Source organism: Gekko japonicus, unplaced genomic scaffold, assembly GCF_001447785.1.
Source record: "Gekko japonicus isolate JY-2015 unplaced genomic scaffold, Gekko_japonicus_V1.1 scaffold66, whole genome shotgun sequence".
NCBI classification, from domain to species: domain Eukaryota; kingdom Metazoa; phylum Chordata; class Lepidosauria; order Squamata; family Gekkonidae; genus Gekko; species Gekko japonicus.
This window is the reverse complement of record NW_015163605.1, coordinates 1,038,787-1,056,416: the sequence shown is the minus strand read 5'-3', so window position 1 is coordinate 1,056,416 and position 17,630 is coordinate 1,038,787. Positions and strand designations below refer to the sequence as shown.

Genomic DNA, 17,630 nt, shown 5'->3' with positions numbered 1-17,630 from the left:
GTAAGGGAAAGGATTAAGCATCTGCTTTGCCTGCTGTTTGATTCTTGGTTGCGTCTCTACCGCAGCTTTGCAGTTCAAAAATTGCAGGAGATCATACACTACCTGTGAATGATCAAGTGTGGCCTTCATTCACAAACTGCTATCTGATAGTGGAGAGAGACATTTCTTATTGTCAGATTGTTGCTTTATACCAGAGAGATACAACCTAAAGCTTGATAGGTCTTAAAGTACTTTATACTTAATGGTTTAAGTCAGGGGTGTCAAACATAGGGCCTGTGGGCCAGAACCGGTCCCTGCAAACCTGGTGTCCGGCCCGTGGCCACTGGCCATCCATTGGAGCTTCCCTTTTATCCCTCCCAACCTTCCTGAACTCACCCTCTTCCATTTCTTTCATTGGGCCAGGCCCCTGACTGCCCAGCCTATCTCTGCCACTGACTCTGACGGGCCCCACTTCCAGCTCCTCAGCATGGGGTGGGCCCATCCATGCCAGCATGTGTGGGGCTGAGCTGCCCCATCCAGCGGCCGGGGGTTCATTGCCTCTGTTGGCCTCTGCCTACCCTGGCTTGCCCGTGGGTTGGAGGTAGCATTCCCTGGAGGTGGAGGCAGACGCCCGGTCGGTTGCTCTAGTGCTGCAGCAAAATTGTCTTCCCTGCTGCTAGTTGTGGTCTTAGAGTGCCCTGCCCAAACTTCACCGCTTTTCTCCAGGCCTCGCCCAACCCCAGGCTCTCAGGACCCGCCCTCTGCTCCTCCAGGTTGTGCACTGCTGCTTCTGTCTTCCGCCAGCCAGGGCTGGCTTATTGAGTCTCTGGCAAGTGCTGCCCTGGTAGGGGGAGTTGCCTGCACATCGGCACCACAGGACCGTAATGTAGCTACAGGTTATGAATATGAGAATTTATGCAAACCAAAACATCCAAGAGAAATACAGCATTTATGACAACACTCAGTTCATTCTGATCCTCTTCCCCTTTAGCCATACAGCAGCAAAAGGATTCATCAAGAGCTGTGTGTATGTCTTTAAATCTCTGGATTAAAAGAGGGAGACACATTAGTACTGCCAGGTCCCCCCTTTGCAAGAAATCATAAATTCAGCCTACAGTAGTATAAGGGGGTTTCATCAAGTGGCCCAAATGACGAAGGCAATGAATCTGGCTGGATATATGATTCCCCCCCCCCCAACAACTATACATTTACATTTAATATTTTCTTGACCATGTTTTTTGAAACACGTTGTGCTATTATAGGGATTATATATGTATTCGTAGTTATTAGTACCTAGCATTTAGGTTGCAACTCAGTGTACTTACTTGGGAATAAATCCCTTTGACTTCAGTAGAACTTACTTTCCAAGTAAACTGTCGTAAAATTGGCTTATAAGAGTTTTTTCCTAATGCATCAAATGTATTTGTAAAAGGGGCTGGTTTCCAGTGCTTGGCAAGAGGGAAAGAAACATTCTGAATTCTTTCAGCCCTCACCAGGCACCGCAACCACCAACCGTCTGAGCATAAGGGAAACACAGAGGTACCAAACACAAAAGCCATGTCATACCTTTTACTAAAACCAACCAAAATTACAAAGCAGAGTGGAAGCTAAGATTTCAAATTCTTCAACAGGCTGCATGTTAAGGGGGGGGCTTGGGCGTGAAATGTTGCAGGTAAAGTCTTTTGAAAACATCCTCTGGATACCAGGAAGATTTGAATAGATAAATGGTGCCTGGTAAAATTAAACAGGGGCTGCGGTGGCTCAGTGGTTAAGATGCTGAACTGCAGACCGAGACCCGAGTGCCACATGACAGAGTGAGTTCCTGTCTCTGGTCCCAGCTCCTGCTAATCTAGCAGTTCGAAAGCAAATGGCAAGTAGATAAATAGGTACTGCTTCAGTGGGAAGGTAACAGCGTTCCGTGCGCCTTGACGTCTAGTCATGCCGGCCACATGACCACGGAGAAGTCTTCGGTCAGCGCTGGCTCTTCAGCTTGGAAACGGAGATGAGCACCGCACCCCTAGAGTTGGATTCGACTGGGTTTCGAACAAGGGAAACCTCATAGGATGTAACAACGCATCCTTGCACAGCCAAACGGGGTGACATGTATGTCAGATCCAGCCCTTATAACAAATGAGTTCGATGCCCCTGGTTTAAGTGGAGGGTGCTTTGTGGTGGAAGTCAGTCAAATAATTTCCTTTGCTAAGAGAAATGGGTGACTCCAGTAAAGTGGAAGGCACTCACTGAAATTTAATATTCAAGGTGTTGTAATTAGGGGTGTGTATTCAGTATAAACCAGAGATCTGTAGTTTGTAACTGAAATGGCTCAGCCTAAAAAAAGCTGATTTTTTTGGCTTTTACTCGGGCAAGCTAACCCCAGCTTGAAGCAGCACAGATCTGTCAGCTCCACACCACCCTAGCTGATCCTCCCTTGCCCACAGGCTCTGCTGGGCAGTCCAGTTTAAACCAGACTGCCCAACAGAGCCTGGTAAGGAGCTGATCCTGTAGGGAGAACTATCCCCACAGGCTCAGCAGGGCTCTGCTGGGCTGCCCGTTTGAAACCAGACTGCCCAATGAAGCCCTCCCAGAAGCTGATCCGCGGCTCCCAATGCCAGCATAATGGAAAGGGGGGGGGGAGATCTCAGATCTTCCCTCCTTCCTTTCTGCTGGCTGCAGCTCCCAAAGGCCAGCAGAATGGGGGTGAGGGGATTCTGAGATCTTCCCTCCCTCCTTTCTGATGGGGGGCTGCCCAGCAGAGCCCCAGACAAGCCTGCAGGGAACCTGCTGCACTTCAAGTTCACTTAAGCGCAGCTTGGCTTGCATAAGCCATTTAAAGGGAACTTCCCCTTTAAATAGCTTTTGCATGCTGCACCACTCACAAGTGAACCTGGAGCGGCATGAGTTCACCCACTCACTTCTCCATTATACCTTATGTGGACAGTCCACATAGGGTATAATGGAGCCAAATAAATTCAGCAGTCCTGATTATATTTTTTGCACACCCCTAGTTCCAATAGGAAATGACAAAGAATGGAAATTTCTGTGCTATCACCTATTTCTTCCAAGCATCTTGGATTGGCTGTCATGGATTCAAAATTTTGTGCATTGTTGGTGCAATGCAGAATGAGTTGTTCTGTATCTTTTTTATATGAGTATAGAATTGAATCAGTACATTGTAAATCCCCATTGATCAATATTTTGTTAAGTTACATGTTACTGAGTTGCACTGAAAGCAGCACAGTGGGATTTAGTTGTGACTGTCTTTTGTTGGATGATGCCTGTTGTATATAAAAAGGAGTGACACAGATCCATTCTTGAGCTTTCTGATGTTACTTTAAAATATACAAAAATAGCAGTTCAGTCTTAACAATGAAAGGTGCTTGTCTGTTTTGTTTTGTTATGTGTTTTTAGAAAAAGCAGAGAGAGATCGCTAAGATGAGAAGATGCCTGAGACCAGAAGAGTTAACCAACCAGTTGAACCAAATAGATCTAAATTTGCAACACAAGCAACTAGACGAGACCTTCCAGCAGCTTGTTTCAGACTATCGAAGAGTCCTAGAACGGCTTGCTCAAGTCTGAGGATTCTATCTCTCTTCTACAAAGAAACAAGCAGATTTCTGTACATTGTGTTGTGAAATACATCCATGATCACAGCTTTACTGCAAAATTTCATGTGACATTTTGATCACTTCCAAGTTGACTGGTTTTCTGTGCATTCTGAATATTTTCTATTTTTGTGTTGTAGATTTTAAAAAACTGCTTAGATTTTGGGGCACTCTGCTGAAATAAAGTAGACTGAGATGCACTTAACAGTTAAGATGGTTTGAATTTTTGTAGAATGCTTGACATGTTTAGTTCACTAGTTAAGGTTGCAGTAAGTGCAGCTGTATACATTTTTAATGCACATCTATGGATCAGTTTGGGGATTTTGAACCACTGAAACTTAGTGCATTATACTGTGCCATCTCATACTGAGAGAAGAATGAAGTGATTGTTAGCCTAGTGTATTCCCTCGGAGTCTTTGAGATGGATCAGTAAATAATGTAGGTGAGATCCTGGATAGATCTACAAACTTGAACTTGTTTCAGAAAATTAGGACATTTATGTGAGGCTATTTTAGCACACAGTTACTATCATGACGGCATGCGGTGTTGCCGTCTTCTACCCGCTTGCAATCCATTTTGACGAAACAGCATGCTGCTGCAATAACTTCAGTTGGTTGTTACTGGAGCAGTGAAGAAAGTGCTGCTGTCTTTTATATTTATATACAAATTTTTAAAACCTGATCATCTCTTGGTCACACTGCAACATGGCTATGTAGAGGAGTGGAGTATGATCACTCATTTATGCTGCTAGTATTACTGGAAGTGAGACAGACAAAATCTTCCTCAGTCCCCTGCTACCCTCTTGTTGCAAGGGCTCTAGCATCACTACTGTAAGAAAGCTTTTCCTTCCCTCTGGCTTGCTGTGGCCATCAGTAGGGATGAATATAGGCTGGTACAAACCACTACACAGTATCAGTAAAGAAACAGCCAAAGCCCAGTACCTCTCCTCTTCTGCTTTGAGCTTCCCCAAGAGAGTATACTGGTAAGGAAATTTTCAACCCTGCCTTTCTCCCTTAGTGACCTGAGATAACGTAACAGGAAGCAGAGAACATAAGAGACTTGCTGGATCAAACTAGAGGTCCATCTAGTACAGTATCCAGGCCAACAGCAGCATAGAAGCCAAGGGCTCTAGCATTCGTATTCAGTGGTTTACTGCCTCTGAACATGGAGGTTGCCTTTAGTGGCCATGGCTAATAGTCACTGATGACCTATCTTGCATGAATTTATCTAATCATCTTCTTAAATCAATTTAAAAGAAGATGGCTTTAAAGAAAAGAATGAACAGGTCTTGCAATAGAAGCAAGCAAAGGGGGGTAGTCCAAGGCTCAGTATTAAGACCAGTGCTATTTAATTTGTTCATCAGTGATTTGGAATCAGATGCAGTTGATGCTAAATTATTCAAGACTCCAAAATGATCTCTTCAAACTGGATGAGCAGCCAACAGAACAGCAAATGAGGTTTCATGAAACTGTAAAATAATGTTTGGGACCCAAAAAACATGCTTTCCTATATCCACTGGTAGTTAGTCACAGTGACTAACCGAGAGAAAATTTAGTCATGGTAGATAGCTCAGTTAAAACACTGACTCAGTGCACAGTGGTTATGAAAAGGGCAAATTTAATGCAAGGGTTTGTCAAAACTGGCAGCATCATAATGCCTTTATATAAATCTGTGATGTAGCTATTCTTGGGAACACTATGTACAGTTTTGGTCACTGTTAATATCAAAAAGTAGCCAAAAAATGTAAAGAACGGTGCAATTAAAATGATCCCGATGTTGGAATGTTTCACCTAGAGGGAAATTTAAAGTGACTTCGTTTATGGAACTTCTTAATGTAGGTGAGAGAAAACCCAAGATGAAAGTTTGGGAGCATGAGACTTTTGAAATGATGGGTGGAATGGACAGAAAAGACTTTCCCCTTGCAATATAAGGAAACGGGAGTGATTTCACCCACTTAAACTTTTATTTATTTATTTATTCTTCCATTTGTATACCGCTCACCCCCTGAGGGCTCTGAGCTGTTCACATATTTAATCAGTACAAGTCCTAACCTAGGGCCACATATGGGGGTGTGTGTGACTAACCTACCAGGCACCCTTTGTAGCGAGTTGTTTTTCCTTTTGTCTGCGGGCGACGTCCTCCTGGCGCTGGTCTTGATTTACGACTTCCTGGCTGTTGCGACACCTTCAAGTCTGGGCCGAGCGCATGTCCGCGCATGCTCACTGTCGCCCTCTGTCCATCAGGCTCCGGCCTGTCGCGTCGCCCCGCCTCCGCGTCTTGGGGCCTACAGTGGCTTACATAATTTTCTTCCCACAACAACTCTTTGAGGTAGGTAAGGCTGAGTGTGTGTGACTGGCCAACAGATCTGAGATCGAAAAAAATGTTATTTTGCATATAATCTATAGAATTTGCCACAATATATGGTAAAGGCGAGTAGCATGAGTGTGTGTTGTGCTGTCAGTTCACCTCCGACTTATGGTGAACCTATGAATTATCTCCAAAATTTCCTATTGTTAATTACCTTGTTCAGGGCTTGTAAACTGAAGGCTGTGGCTTTGTTTACTGAATCAATCCATCTCAGGTCTTCTTGCTTACAGAAATTTAAAAGAAGAAAATACAAATGGGTAGTCCTACAGGATGGCTATGCCACTAGTTACTATTTGCTAGAGAGTAACAGAAAGGGAGAGCTGTTGCTTTCAGGCTGTTCTGGTGGTATTCCTGGGGGGCATCTGGTTGGCCACTCTGGAAAACAGGGTATTAGAAAATATGGACCTTGGTCTCATCCAGCAGGACTCTTATTATGTTCCCTACCAGATTAAACAGAGGGGAAGGCCCTTGTTCTCTGTTCATGGTAGCCCTGCCAGATGGCCCCCCCCCAAATAATAATAATAAAGCTCAACTGCCCAAGGGCAGTGAAGGAGAAGCCAATGACAAACTTCCATTCCAGACACTGTTTCCTACACTAGAATGCCTCTAAACAAGAGCAGACTACTAAAGAGAATAGATCCCTGTATTGTAAGAAAACAGTATTACAAACTTGGTTCATGATGTGTGCCTATGAAGATGTGAGGGGCAACTACATGACTTCCCTAATGCCTGCTTATGCAATATTGTACGAGTACACCTATTCAACAGAATTGTCATGTGAGAAGTGCATCCAATTCTATGCACTTATGGGAGTAAATCCCCTGAGCTCACTGGTACTACTTTCTCCCTTGTGCTGTAGTCTTTATCTCACTACTTGTGTAGAGCTGACATCTAAGGGCCAAAGTAGACAGTGTGGAGTAGAGGTTATATGGACCTTAGTCTCATCCAGCAGGACTCTTATTATGTTCCCTTCCATAATAAACAGAGGCTTTGAATTCTGACATAGAATGGTGGGTACAGCAACAAAATGGTTGCCACAAAATGGCCACTGCAGGAGGTGGAGCCAGCCACAAAATTATTGTCACAGATTAACTTCGGTAGTTGGGGGCCCTTGGGTGACAGGGTCACAGAAGTTTTGAATCCATACTCCATCATAAGTGTGACCTTGGCCCATTCATTCTATCTCCGCCAAATTTAGCCTCCCAAAAGACAAATTGGAAGAGGGAAGAACCCATGGGAGCTGCTCTGACCTCTGTAAAGGAAATATAGGATGAAAATGTAAAAGATCTGACTTCTTTCCCTCTCCTTACTGCCGCTCAACCCACATGACTTTCTTGTAATCCCTGGGGAAGGAATCTTCCCAAGGGGTCAAAAGGGATTATGGGGGAGGAGTGCAGGAAACCCATGCAGTTTTGTTAGCACTTCATAGGATACAGGCCATATATCTGTTGCTGTCACATCAAGTTTATTATCTGCAAGTGACTAGTTTTACATTTGATTGAGAACCTAGCTGGAAGGTGAATTTGCCATCATAATTCAATCTAGACACACTCTTTTAGTCTCTTATGAATGGATGTAGTCGTTAACAAGACCATTAGCTCTGTTCCAGGAAAAGAAACTCCATAAATTCTCTCCCTGACAGCATGGCCTCTCCTTGTGTAAAAAGATGGTAGCAGCAGGAACCAGGAAGAGGAAGGTGCTAGAATGAGAATATTCACAACCAGGGGTTTGCAAAATCATCCTGGAGAGACACAATTTAAATGGCAATTGTTTTTTTCTTTTGTGCCACCTGGTTAAAAGTATTCCACCTGTGATCAGTTTATATCTGTGCCGCTGTGCAAAGGAGTTCACAATCAGCTGGAACATCTTTGTTACGCTCTGGGGAAATTGAAACAATTTACTTCTTGATTTAGGGGGGGCTCTCTAGGCCTTTTTGAGAATTTGATTTAGACACTGTGTGTGTAAGAACAGAGAAATAACAGCACAGTGAACAGAGAGCATTCGGTCTCCTACGGCCATTGGCTGAATTGGGTTTATGGAAATTACTTGAAACAAGTTTTATCTACTTCAGTTTTTATCCTGGCAATTCAATCTGGCTCTAGAGCGATGAGGGGGGAGCTGAAGCTATTGAAAGGATAAGACGGTGTTACTCCCCATGGTAGAAAAGAGAAATGTAGTGGAAAATTGAACGATACTTACATCAGTCCTAAATTTTCTGCTCCTATTAAGAATTTGACACACATTGCGTTGGATCCAGTCATTCGTGTGTGTGTGTGGGGGGGGGAAATGCAGCCAAAAGGATCCTCAGTAACAGTTTTGAAGGGCCATGGTGGTGGTGGGTGAGCTGCTGTGAGAAGGGGAAGATAGCAAAAACCCCTGCTGCGAACCCAATTTGTAGAATAACTGGATCAGCCCACTGTGTATATGCCTCACTGGTCCAGCTATCATCTCTCTCCCCCCTCCCACCGCGCTTTGATCTAAGGAGGAAGGAAAGGGTCCTGGGTAAAGATCGGTCAATATATAGTTTGTCCCTAAGGAACCTAGACATACTCTGTTGTTGCCAGCTGACAAAATAGAAATGGATTAAAAACAAAGCAGAAAGCACTGACATCATAGTAAACAAAAGGAAAGTTTTAGTATCTGGGCCTTGAAAGGAATGCCCAGGATCCAAACAACTGCCTGAGTAGTTCCATATAGCAAAGAAGAAGAAGAGATTGGATTTATACACCACCCTTCACTCGGAGTCTCAGAGCGGCTTACAAACTCCTTACTCTTCCCCTCCCCACAACAGACACCCTGTGAGGTAGGTGGGGCTGAAAGAGTTCTTTCCAGAACTGTCCTTGAGAGAACAGCTCTGACACAACTATGGCTTGCCCAAGGTCATCCAGCAGCTGCAAGTGGAGGAGTGGGGAATCAAACCCGGTTCTCCCAGATTAGAGTCCACACACTTAACGACTACACCAAACTGGCTCTCAAAGAAGGCCACAACAGCAATTCTCTTCCCCAAACAGCAACAGACACCCTTCACACTTTTCTTTTAATGGAGCAAACTTACAATGAGGTTGGGGATCTGCTGTTCAGAAAAAGGGTGGGGGGATTCACCTGATACGCCCAAACTCTTTGGGACACCTAACATAGCTGCTTATATTCTTGGCATAATATAGGTCTCAATGTTATGTCATGTAGAAACAGAAGAAATGCATAGTTTTAGAGAGGTGCATAAAATAATTAGCATTATGTTCAAATATTCAGTTGAACTTTATAACAGCACTGAAATCCTCAATAATGTACTATCATCATACATAGTAAATCCCAGACATGCTCAGAGAGTCTTGCTTCTAACTAAATAAATATAGGACCAGGCTGCCAATAACATAGTAACTGTAGATAAAACGTTGCTATCCCTGAAACAATTTTTATCTATTTAATATATTGTGCATCCCATTAATATATACTTTAAAATACAAGCCTAATTCAGGTTTATTTCTCTTCATCTGCAATTTGTCTAAAAGATCCTTATAGATTATGATTTTGAAATTATTTTGAGCTTTGCAAACTTAGAAAATTGATAGTTTGCATGAATTAGAACAACTTTTGTGGGTACATTTTCCTTGGTTTCCTGCAGTAGTGCATGTTTTCAAATGAATTCATCCTCAAATCTCACTTGGAGAAATCTGAGGCAAGTGACAAGCAAGAGCAATTGGAAGATGGGTGTAGCATAGAACTGAAACTTGTGTAAGGTACGTACAGTTATAAATCCAGATAAGTAGCTATGTTATTAGGGCAAAACATGAATCCGTTGGCACTTAATTAGGTATTTGTGCCTTTTCCTCCCCAACAGGAACCCAAAGCAGCTTACATTGGCATTAATCTCTCCATTTCATCTGTACAACAGCCCTGTGAAGTTAGTATTTGACTCGTCCAAGGTCACCCAGTAAGCTTCTACAGCAGAGTGTGGATTCAAGGTTGGGTCTCCCAGATCCTAGTCTGACACTCAATCCACCACACCACTGCGGCTTTTAAAGACTTAACATTTATTCCAGAATAAACTTCCTTGCATCAGAGTGAAATGAGCTCCGACTCACAGAAGCTTATGCTGGAATAAATGTTGTTAGTCTTTAAGTTGCCACTGGACTTCTGATTGAATAAGTAATTTTTAAAAACTTTGCAGCAATAAGTTTCTGAGGGGTTCCAATTGAAAACCATCTTTGTAACCCTGATAATGAAGTGGAGTGGCTGAGAAAAGTCTGTGGCAAATCATTATTAAACCAACTTTGCTAAATATTAAGACTTATAACCATTTAGCATTAATTTTCAACAAGTTTCTGAACAGACTTATCACCGCCGTATTAAGCAACCCACTGATGTCTGATTTGCCAGAGTGCACCAATACTTAACCATTATTTATTTACATATTTATTTTATTCAGTTTGTATCCCACCTTACACCACAAGCAGGCTCAAGGTGGCTCACAACATATAGTGAAACAATAAATAATTCATAAAAACAACAACTAATTCATCTAAAATAGATAATTTAAAATATCTGATGGCAGCTTAATGATTCTAAATACAGTGTCTGCTGTGACAATGTCAGGGAGTGCACATTTCTGTCAGAGAAAACAGAATTAGCTGGTTCCAGTGCCAGGTTGGTATGGGGAGTGCCCTGAGGCAGATGAGGCATGGTTAGTATTCAACATGGTTTGCAGAAATAACCGTAGAGTAATATCTCAAATTTACAGTGACAGCACAATTTAGGTGGCATGAGTTTAATGCTACCCCTGGAGGCAGTGATAGCAGCATCAGCAATAACACCTTGCAAGCAGAGAGACATGGAACTACTTTAATTGCAGTTGTTCTCTGCATTTTATTTGGTTAATACATCCCCAGTTCAAGCCATGGTTTCACATACAGGTTTGCACGCAAAGCAGGGTAGCAACAGGCCTAGAGAAAAATGTCCTGTCCTTCTAATAGAGTAATCATGTTAGAAATGGGCAACTGAAGTTTTTCAAGGCATGGAGGTAACAACATCGTTAAACTTGTGTTTTACCTCCAGACAGCTGGCAACAATAAGTCAAAGCATCATTTAGGTACCAAGATTAGAAACAAACAAACCACGGTTAAACACTCAGTCAGCAGTGACACAGATTAGAGAACTTCTCCGCAACCAATTTGAGAAAACTACATTCAGTCCATTTGGAATTATGAGTTTTTTAAAAAAATTGAGGATGGAAGGTTATATTAAAATTGAACAGTGGCCTTTTGATGAAAAGCCAGTTATATCAAGCTACAAATTAACAAGTGCTGATTACCATTCAGTAAGTAACCACAGCATATGTTTTTAGGGCCATTACAGAAAGGGAGCAAGCGTTCTGGACAGCTACTGTGGCTTCTAGCTCTCTGCACCTTTCTTCCTAGAATGTACCCAGTTTATTTCAGTAAATAAGAACTTGTAGCAAATAATAGACCAGCCTGTGAAAAGGCAAGGTGTGATCTACATTTCGACATTTAAAATTGTGTGGCCAAAGCAGCCTGAACACTATTGTCCTGAAAGCAACTGTTCCAGCTGAACCATTTCCAACACTGCTGAGGGGGAGAAAACTCTGGTGGATCCAAGCCTGTTTTGAACGAAGTAGGTTGTCTTGGTTTTTCCAACATGAGTGCATACAGAATGTATGCAGGATAAAGCGACTGACTTGGGACGTGTCAGATGGCTGGATGGGGAGAGACTCCTTGCCTGTGTTTGGATTTGGATGGCTTGCATCTGGATTGTGACCATTCACTCCCGCCAAGCAATCTAAGCGGGCATGTGAGGTACGGAATCTTGGTTTATAGAACTTTCTTTGTTGAAACCCAATTAATCATTCCTTACAGTAGCTTCTTCCTCTTCCAACAGGTCCTGCTTCAGTTCCCTGGTTTCCATTCTGCCAACTCGAAACACAAGCAAAAAGATTTTTTTTAAAGGCCATAAAAACAAATCAAGGGGCGTCTTTTAAAGGGGGAGAGGGACCCACACCTCCGAGCCCAATGATTTCCCGTTCTCCCAAGCCCCTGAGGCAACTAAAATGTTGGTGGTACACTTACGGGAGCTCTCCCATCTGCTCCACATCCTGCCGTACTGCCTGTATTTAGCCAAGGGTCACGTTTGCTGCTTATTTTAAAAATTCCTGCAGAGTTGCGAAGGGAACAAATAATCAGGTCTGCAATACACCTAAAACTGTTCCGAATTTGCGCCAAGGTTGAGAGGTTCTTCCTTTAAACGGGGCACGATTCGATGGCAGCCCTTCGTCTGCGGACTCCCCGCATATTTACCGTTCTCTCTACCGACTCTCCTCCGAGCCCTCCTAAAGGGGAGGGAATCACCGCGCTCACGTGATCCAACGCGGCTGTCCAAGATGGCGGCGCCCGGGAGCGCGGTTGGCATGTCGCTGCTGATAAGAGGTGAGTACATTTTCTGCCTCAGGAGTCAGTCTGAACGTGAGGACACCGAAAGACTCGCAGAATACTTTGCGAGGAGGGTTGAGAGGAAGGCGGATTGTGCTTCTGAGTGCCACACACAAAAACACACCACTTGGGAGCAGGGTTCCCTCTAAGCTGAGTTAGTGTGAGCTAGCTCACAGTTTTTTAGCCTCTGGCTCACACATTTTTGTCTTAGTTCAGGAAGGATGGCTCCAGAGCAGACTAATTTATGCAGTAGCCAAATCACTTGTTCACAACATTAATGCCAATAGCTCACAAAGTAAAATTTTTGCTCACAAGACTCCACAGGTTAGAGCAGTGATGGCAAACCTTTTAGAGACTGAGTGCCCAGTCTGCAACCCGAACCCCACTTATGTATCGCAAAGTGCCAACACGGCGATTTAACCTGAATACTGAGGTTTTAGTTTAGAAAAAAACAACTCATACATTAATATAAGATGATCCAAACAAAGTAAGGAAAGCAATCCCCAATGCATTCATTTACTTTGGCAGAGAATTCCACACTTTAATGACGGTCTGGGGCGATGGCACATGTGCCCACAGAGAGGGCTCTGAGTGCCGCCTCTGGCATGCGTGCCATAGGTTCGCCAGCACTGGGTTAGAGGGAGCATTGCTTGGGAGGGGGTGAAGGATAGAAGTCTTGTGTAGAAGAAACTTGCCTTACTGGCTATCACAGTGTGTAACTATAGCTTTTATTCTCTCCCCATATAATTCAGTAGCGGACGTTTGTCATATGGATATTTAAGCGTTTGGTTTTTTTAAAAGCATTGCTTTATTCACATGTTATTTTATTTTCATTTTGTTTACTTGATTTATATCCCCACCTTTCTCCCTAGTGGAAATCCGAAGTGGCTTATATACTTCTCCTTGTCTCCAGTTTATCCTCACAGCAACCTTATGAAGTAGGTGAGGCTTAGATTGTGAGACTGGCCCAAGGTTATTCAATAAATTTCTGTGACAGAGTGGGAATTCAAACCTGGGTCTCCCAGATCCTAATCCACCACTCCACCACACTTAGAGTTTTGACTCAGAGAGTTCAGGCTAACTTTTCTATCTCAGAACATTCCAGCAAAGTCAAATAACAATAATGGATATCTGTTACATCAACGCATTGACACTCTGGAATGATACTTGTTCTGTTTTGTGTCTGACAGCTGCATCTTAAGTAGTGGTTAAGTGCATGGACTCTAATCTGGGAGAACCGGGTTTGATTCCCCACTCCTCCACTTGCAGCTGCTGGATGACCTTGGGCAAGCCATAGTTCTGGCACAGCTGTTCTTGAAAAAGAGCAGTTTCTGTCAAGAGCTCTCTCAGCCTCACCTACCTCACAGGGTGTCTGTTGTGGGGAGGGGGAGGGAAAGGAGATAGTAAGCCACTCTGAGTGAAGGGTCTGCAGTATAAATCCAATATCTTCTTCTTCTTCTTGTGTGTATGTGTCTAGGTATTCTAATTCGATGAAATCCTGTTATGGGGTTTAAGTATATTTCTTGTGGTGAACAGTGCTGTCAAGTTGCAGCTAATTTATGGTGACTCTGTAGCAGGCGTGTAGTCAGGGTTTTTTCTTTGGGGGGCATTTAAATTTTTAAGGGGGCAGTTAAATTACAGTTAAGTAATTAAGGACAGCCTCCTCCCATATGAACCTACCTGTACACTCTGGTCATTTTTGGAGGCCCTGCTTCATTTGACTCCACCACCTGAAGTCAAATGGATGGTAACCCACTGAAGGGCCTTTCTTGGTCACGGCATCAAAACTTTGGAACTCCCTCCCAAGGAGATTCATCTGTCTCCCTCTATGGGTGTCTTTCACGAGCAGATGAAGGTGTTTGTTTGTTTTTGTTACATCTGGCATACCCTCACTACTGGGTACTGATCCTCCTTCTAGTGCTGTGTGTTTTAATTAAACTTTTTTATAATTTTTATTTTAATTGCTCATGTGTTTTAAAAAAATTTTTATGTTCACTGCCTTGTGTACCTTCATCAGGTGGAAAATCACCATAAAATATCTTAAATAAATAAAAGGTGCAGGTAGATGTGCTGGAGGTGTTATTTAGTGAGTGCTTGCCAGATCTGCAGTCCATCTGTAATTGGATTTAAGCCGTCTATACCCTGTTTGCTTCAGAGACAAAACTGATTTAGGTTCAGTAGTTTTTTTCTAATCTGGCTGGGTTGTGGACATGAAGCTAAGGTTTAGATCAGGGGTGTCAAACTCATTTGTTTTGAGTGCCAGATCTGACATAAATGAGACCTTATTGGGCCGGGCCATGTGTGTCATAAAATGTAATGCCAGGTAGCGGAGATATAAACTTTATAAAGGACACAAACACAAATATTTTTTTTACTTAAAATAAAAACATGCTTAAAACATTAGCTCTGTAAGCTGCAAACCTACTTTTGATTTATTGACATTCACCACAGAAATCTCATGCTCAGAGTTCTGAGTCTAGGACCCAGGGGAAAACATGAAATGGCTGAGCAATTGAGAGAGTCTGGCAAAGCAAGCTATGATGCAGCAGCAGCAGCAGCAGAACAGGAGATGGCCAGTTCCACTGCGGGCCTGATGGAAGCCTTCCAGGGGCCTGATCCAGCCCACGGGCCACATGTTTGACACCCCTGACTTTGATCTTATGCATACTTACTTGGGGAGTAAACCCCATTACGCTTGGTGGGATTTGCTTGTTTAGTAAACATGCATATGATGGACAGTCTTGGAATCAGAACCTCAAGGATATAATCTGACACCCAAGATATGCAACCATTGTAGCATTTAATTATACTCAGCATGTGCTCCTTTCTGGATGTCTGAGAGGTGTTCCTGGTGTTCACATATCTGAAAATGATTTAAGAAGGAAAATTCATTACAATGATACCTTCCTTTTCAAAGGACTAAGCAAATGCAATTGCAGCCAATGGGATTTAAATTAGTTGCAGATGACTTTGTCCTCTTGATGTGAACAGTTTTTAGCACAAAATGCTTCAAGGATAGTTTTGAAGTCAGGGTAGTAAAGACATTTTCTGGGTTTACTCTCCCCCCCTCCCCCCACTAAAAGAATAGTGAGCGTTGAGCAGAACTTTAAAAAGCTGTAGAGATGTTGTCTGCCCAAGCACTGACATAATCTTTCTGCATTGGCTCAATTGATTATACTATTGTAGTAGATTGTAAATGTTCTAATTATGCATTAACCATTCTTAAGCATTAACAATAATTGCATTGGAGTGATGCTCCCATTGCTAATAACAAAAATCAGAATAATGCTCTTTGAAAACTGGCTTAAAGGGGCACAAGAGACTACAGTATCCTTATATGCACTGATTTACTGATTTTGAAAAGCGAAAGGATTATGAAGCAGGAGCTCTTCGCATCTCCTTGTAAGTGGCTCTCAATCTTCAGAAACATTCAGTCCCTGGAATAAATGCTTGATTTTATATTGAACATTGAAAAACAAATAGAAAGGTTATGTTTTTCTTCTTATTTTTTGGATTGTTGAATGCAAAGGATCAGGATGTTGACCTATAAGGAAATAATCATCTTAACAAGAAGAAGGCACTTAATGGATCTGGCCTCTGAGCTGATGCTGGTTTAATGTATTTTTTGCTACCGCTCAAAAAGTAAAAAATAGCATTTCTAAACCACCAAAGTAGTTATTTAACTTTGGTTTAGTGCAGTGGTCCCCAACAGGGTTCTTGTGGGTGCTATGTCATCCCCTGGTGTATATTCCTGATGTGCACTTCACTCTTCTCCAAATGATCTCTCTTCCCCAAAGCAAATAGCCAGTCATGCTTTTCCTCCACCTTGTTGGTGCAACAGGTACTTCAGAAGACCCCAGAAGGCATCTGTAGGGAGTACCCATTTGGAAACAGCAGTCTCCATCGTAGGAGAACCTCCTGCAACCTCCCAGTGTTTTGTGATTAGCTGCAGCACCCCTGGCAGCCATTTTGTGATTGGCTGAGCCCTTCATGGCAGCCATTTTATAGTGCCACACACCAGGGCCGCATTATGACTTTCATGCGCCCTAGGTACTTTTGCCTTCATGGGCCCCTCCCCCTTCCTCCATAAAATATTAAAAATTGTATTTTACAACTGCATTGGTATAAAGACAAATATAATAGTCCTTTCAAGGCCCAAACGTGTGAAAAAATATTACTATTACATTTTGGTAGTATTATTACTATTACGTTTTTGTGGGCACAAGGTACTTATGCCTTTTTGGGCCCCTCCCACCATAATAATATCAATATTGAGAATTATTCTTGTTATAACTTTAAATACTTCAACATTTTATTTTTTTCTGTTTTAGGAAAAATTTAATAGGTTGTTGTGGGCCCTCAGCATTTCATTTTTTTTCTGATGTAAGAAAAAAAATAAAACATTTTCTTCAACTCTAATTTCTTCAACTTCTGATTTTAAAAGAAATTAAAACATTTCCATGGGCCTCTAAAAGGATTGTGGGCCCTAGGCACTGTGCCTACTGTGCCTAATGGATAAGTTGGCCATGCCACCCACTTGGTATTCTCAAAATTCCAAAAGTGCTGTGGACTTAACAAGACTGGGAACCACTAGTTTAACGTGAAAGATAGAGTAAAAATTATGGGTTAGCATGCAATATGCATTTCCAACTTAAATAGTTGTGTGTCCACGTTGATTTGTCACACACAGACATACAGGATGTGTAACACCTTACAGTTTTAGAAAAAGGACACAATCTTACTAAATGTCGCTTCATATATAAAGTTTTCTACATTTCCCATATGTTCAGCAATTTCCTATTTCATTTTGTAAAAAGGTATGCATATCTTGGCACGTGATGCAGTGCGAGTGTGTTTAGTGTCATCCATACATGTGTTGAGCAGCTGCTGTAGCTTTGTCTGATTTACATACTTTGATAACACAGGCTCCACTTCATATATTATACAATTCTTGGGAAATAATTGTTGAATAGGATATTTATTTATTTATTTATTTATTCTTACCTTGCTGCTGAAGATGGTTTGCAGTTTGCAAATGGCAATTTCAAATGTACAGAATAAAATGAAACCCCCTTCACCTAACAGATTTTTGTTCAATTATTTATTTTTAAATTTTATTTATTTCATTTATCGCCTGCCTTTCTCACTGAGAAATCAGGGTGAATTACAAAATGTAGAAAACAATTCAGTCAGACAGCACAGAGTGTCCAGGAACAGTGCAATAGGAACAAGATAATGG

The 17,630-nt window shown here is 42.3% G+C and overlaps 2 protein-coding genes across 2 annotated transcripts in view; both read left to right on the top strand.

The window, feature by feature from the left end:
- The window catches only part of HAT1 (histone acetyltransferase 1), a 34,729-nt gene extending 30,954 nt beyond the window's left edge, over nucleotides 1-3,775 (top strand). Inside the window, exon 11 of the mRNA XM_015407268.1 lies at nucleotides 3,388-3,775. Within this exon, the coding sequence (XP_015262754.1) occupies nucleotides 3,388-3,555 (168 nt within the window). The 3' untranslated portion in view covers nucleotides 3,556-3,775. The remainder of the gene's footprint in view (nucleotides 1-3,387) is intronic.
- Nucleotides 3,776-12,333: 8,558 nt separating this feature from the next.
- METAP1D (methionyl aminopeptidase type 1D (mitochondrial)) overlaps nucleotides 12,334-17,630 on the top strand; it is a 111,845-nt gene continuing 106,548 nt past the window's right edge. The window contains exon 1 of the mRNA XM_015407259.1: nucleotides 12,334-12,388. Within this exon, the coding sequence (XP_015262745.1) occupies nucleotides 12,343-12,388 (46 nt within the window). The 5' untranslated portion in view covers nucleotides 12,334-12,342. The remainder of the gene's footprint in view (nucleotides 12,389-17,630) is intronic.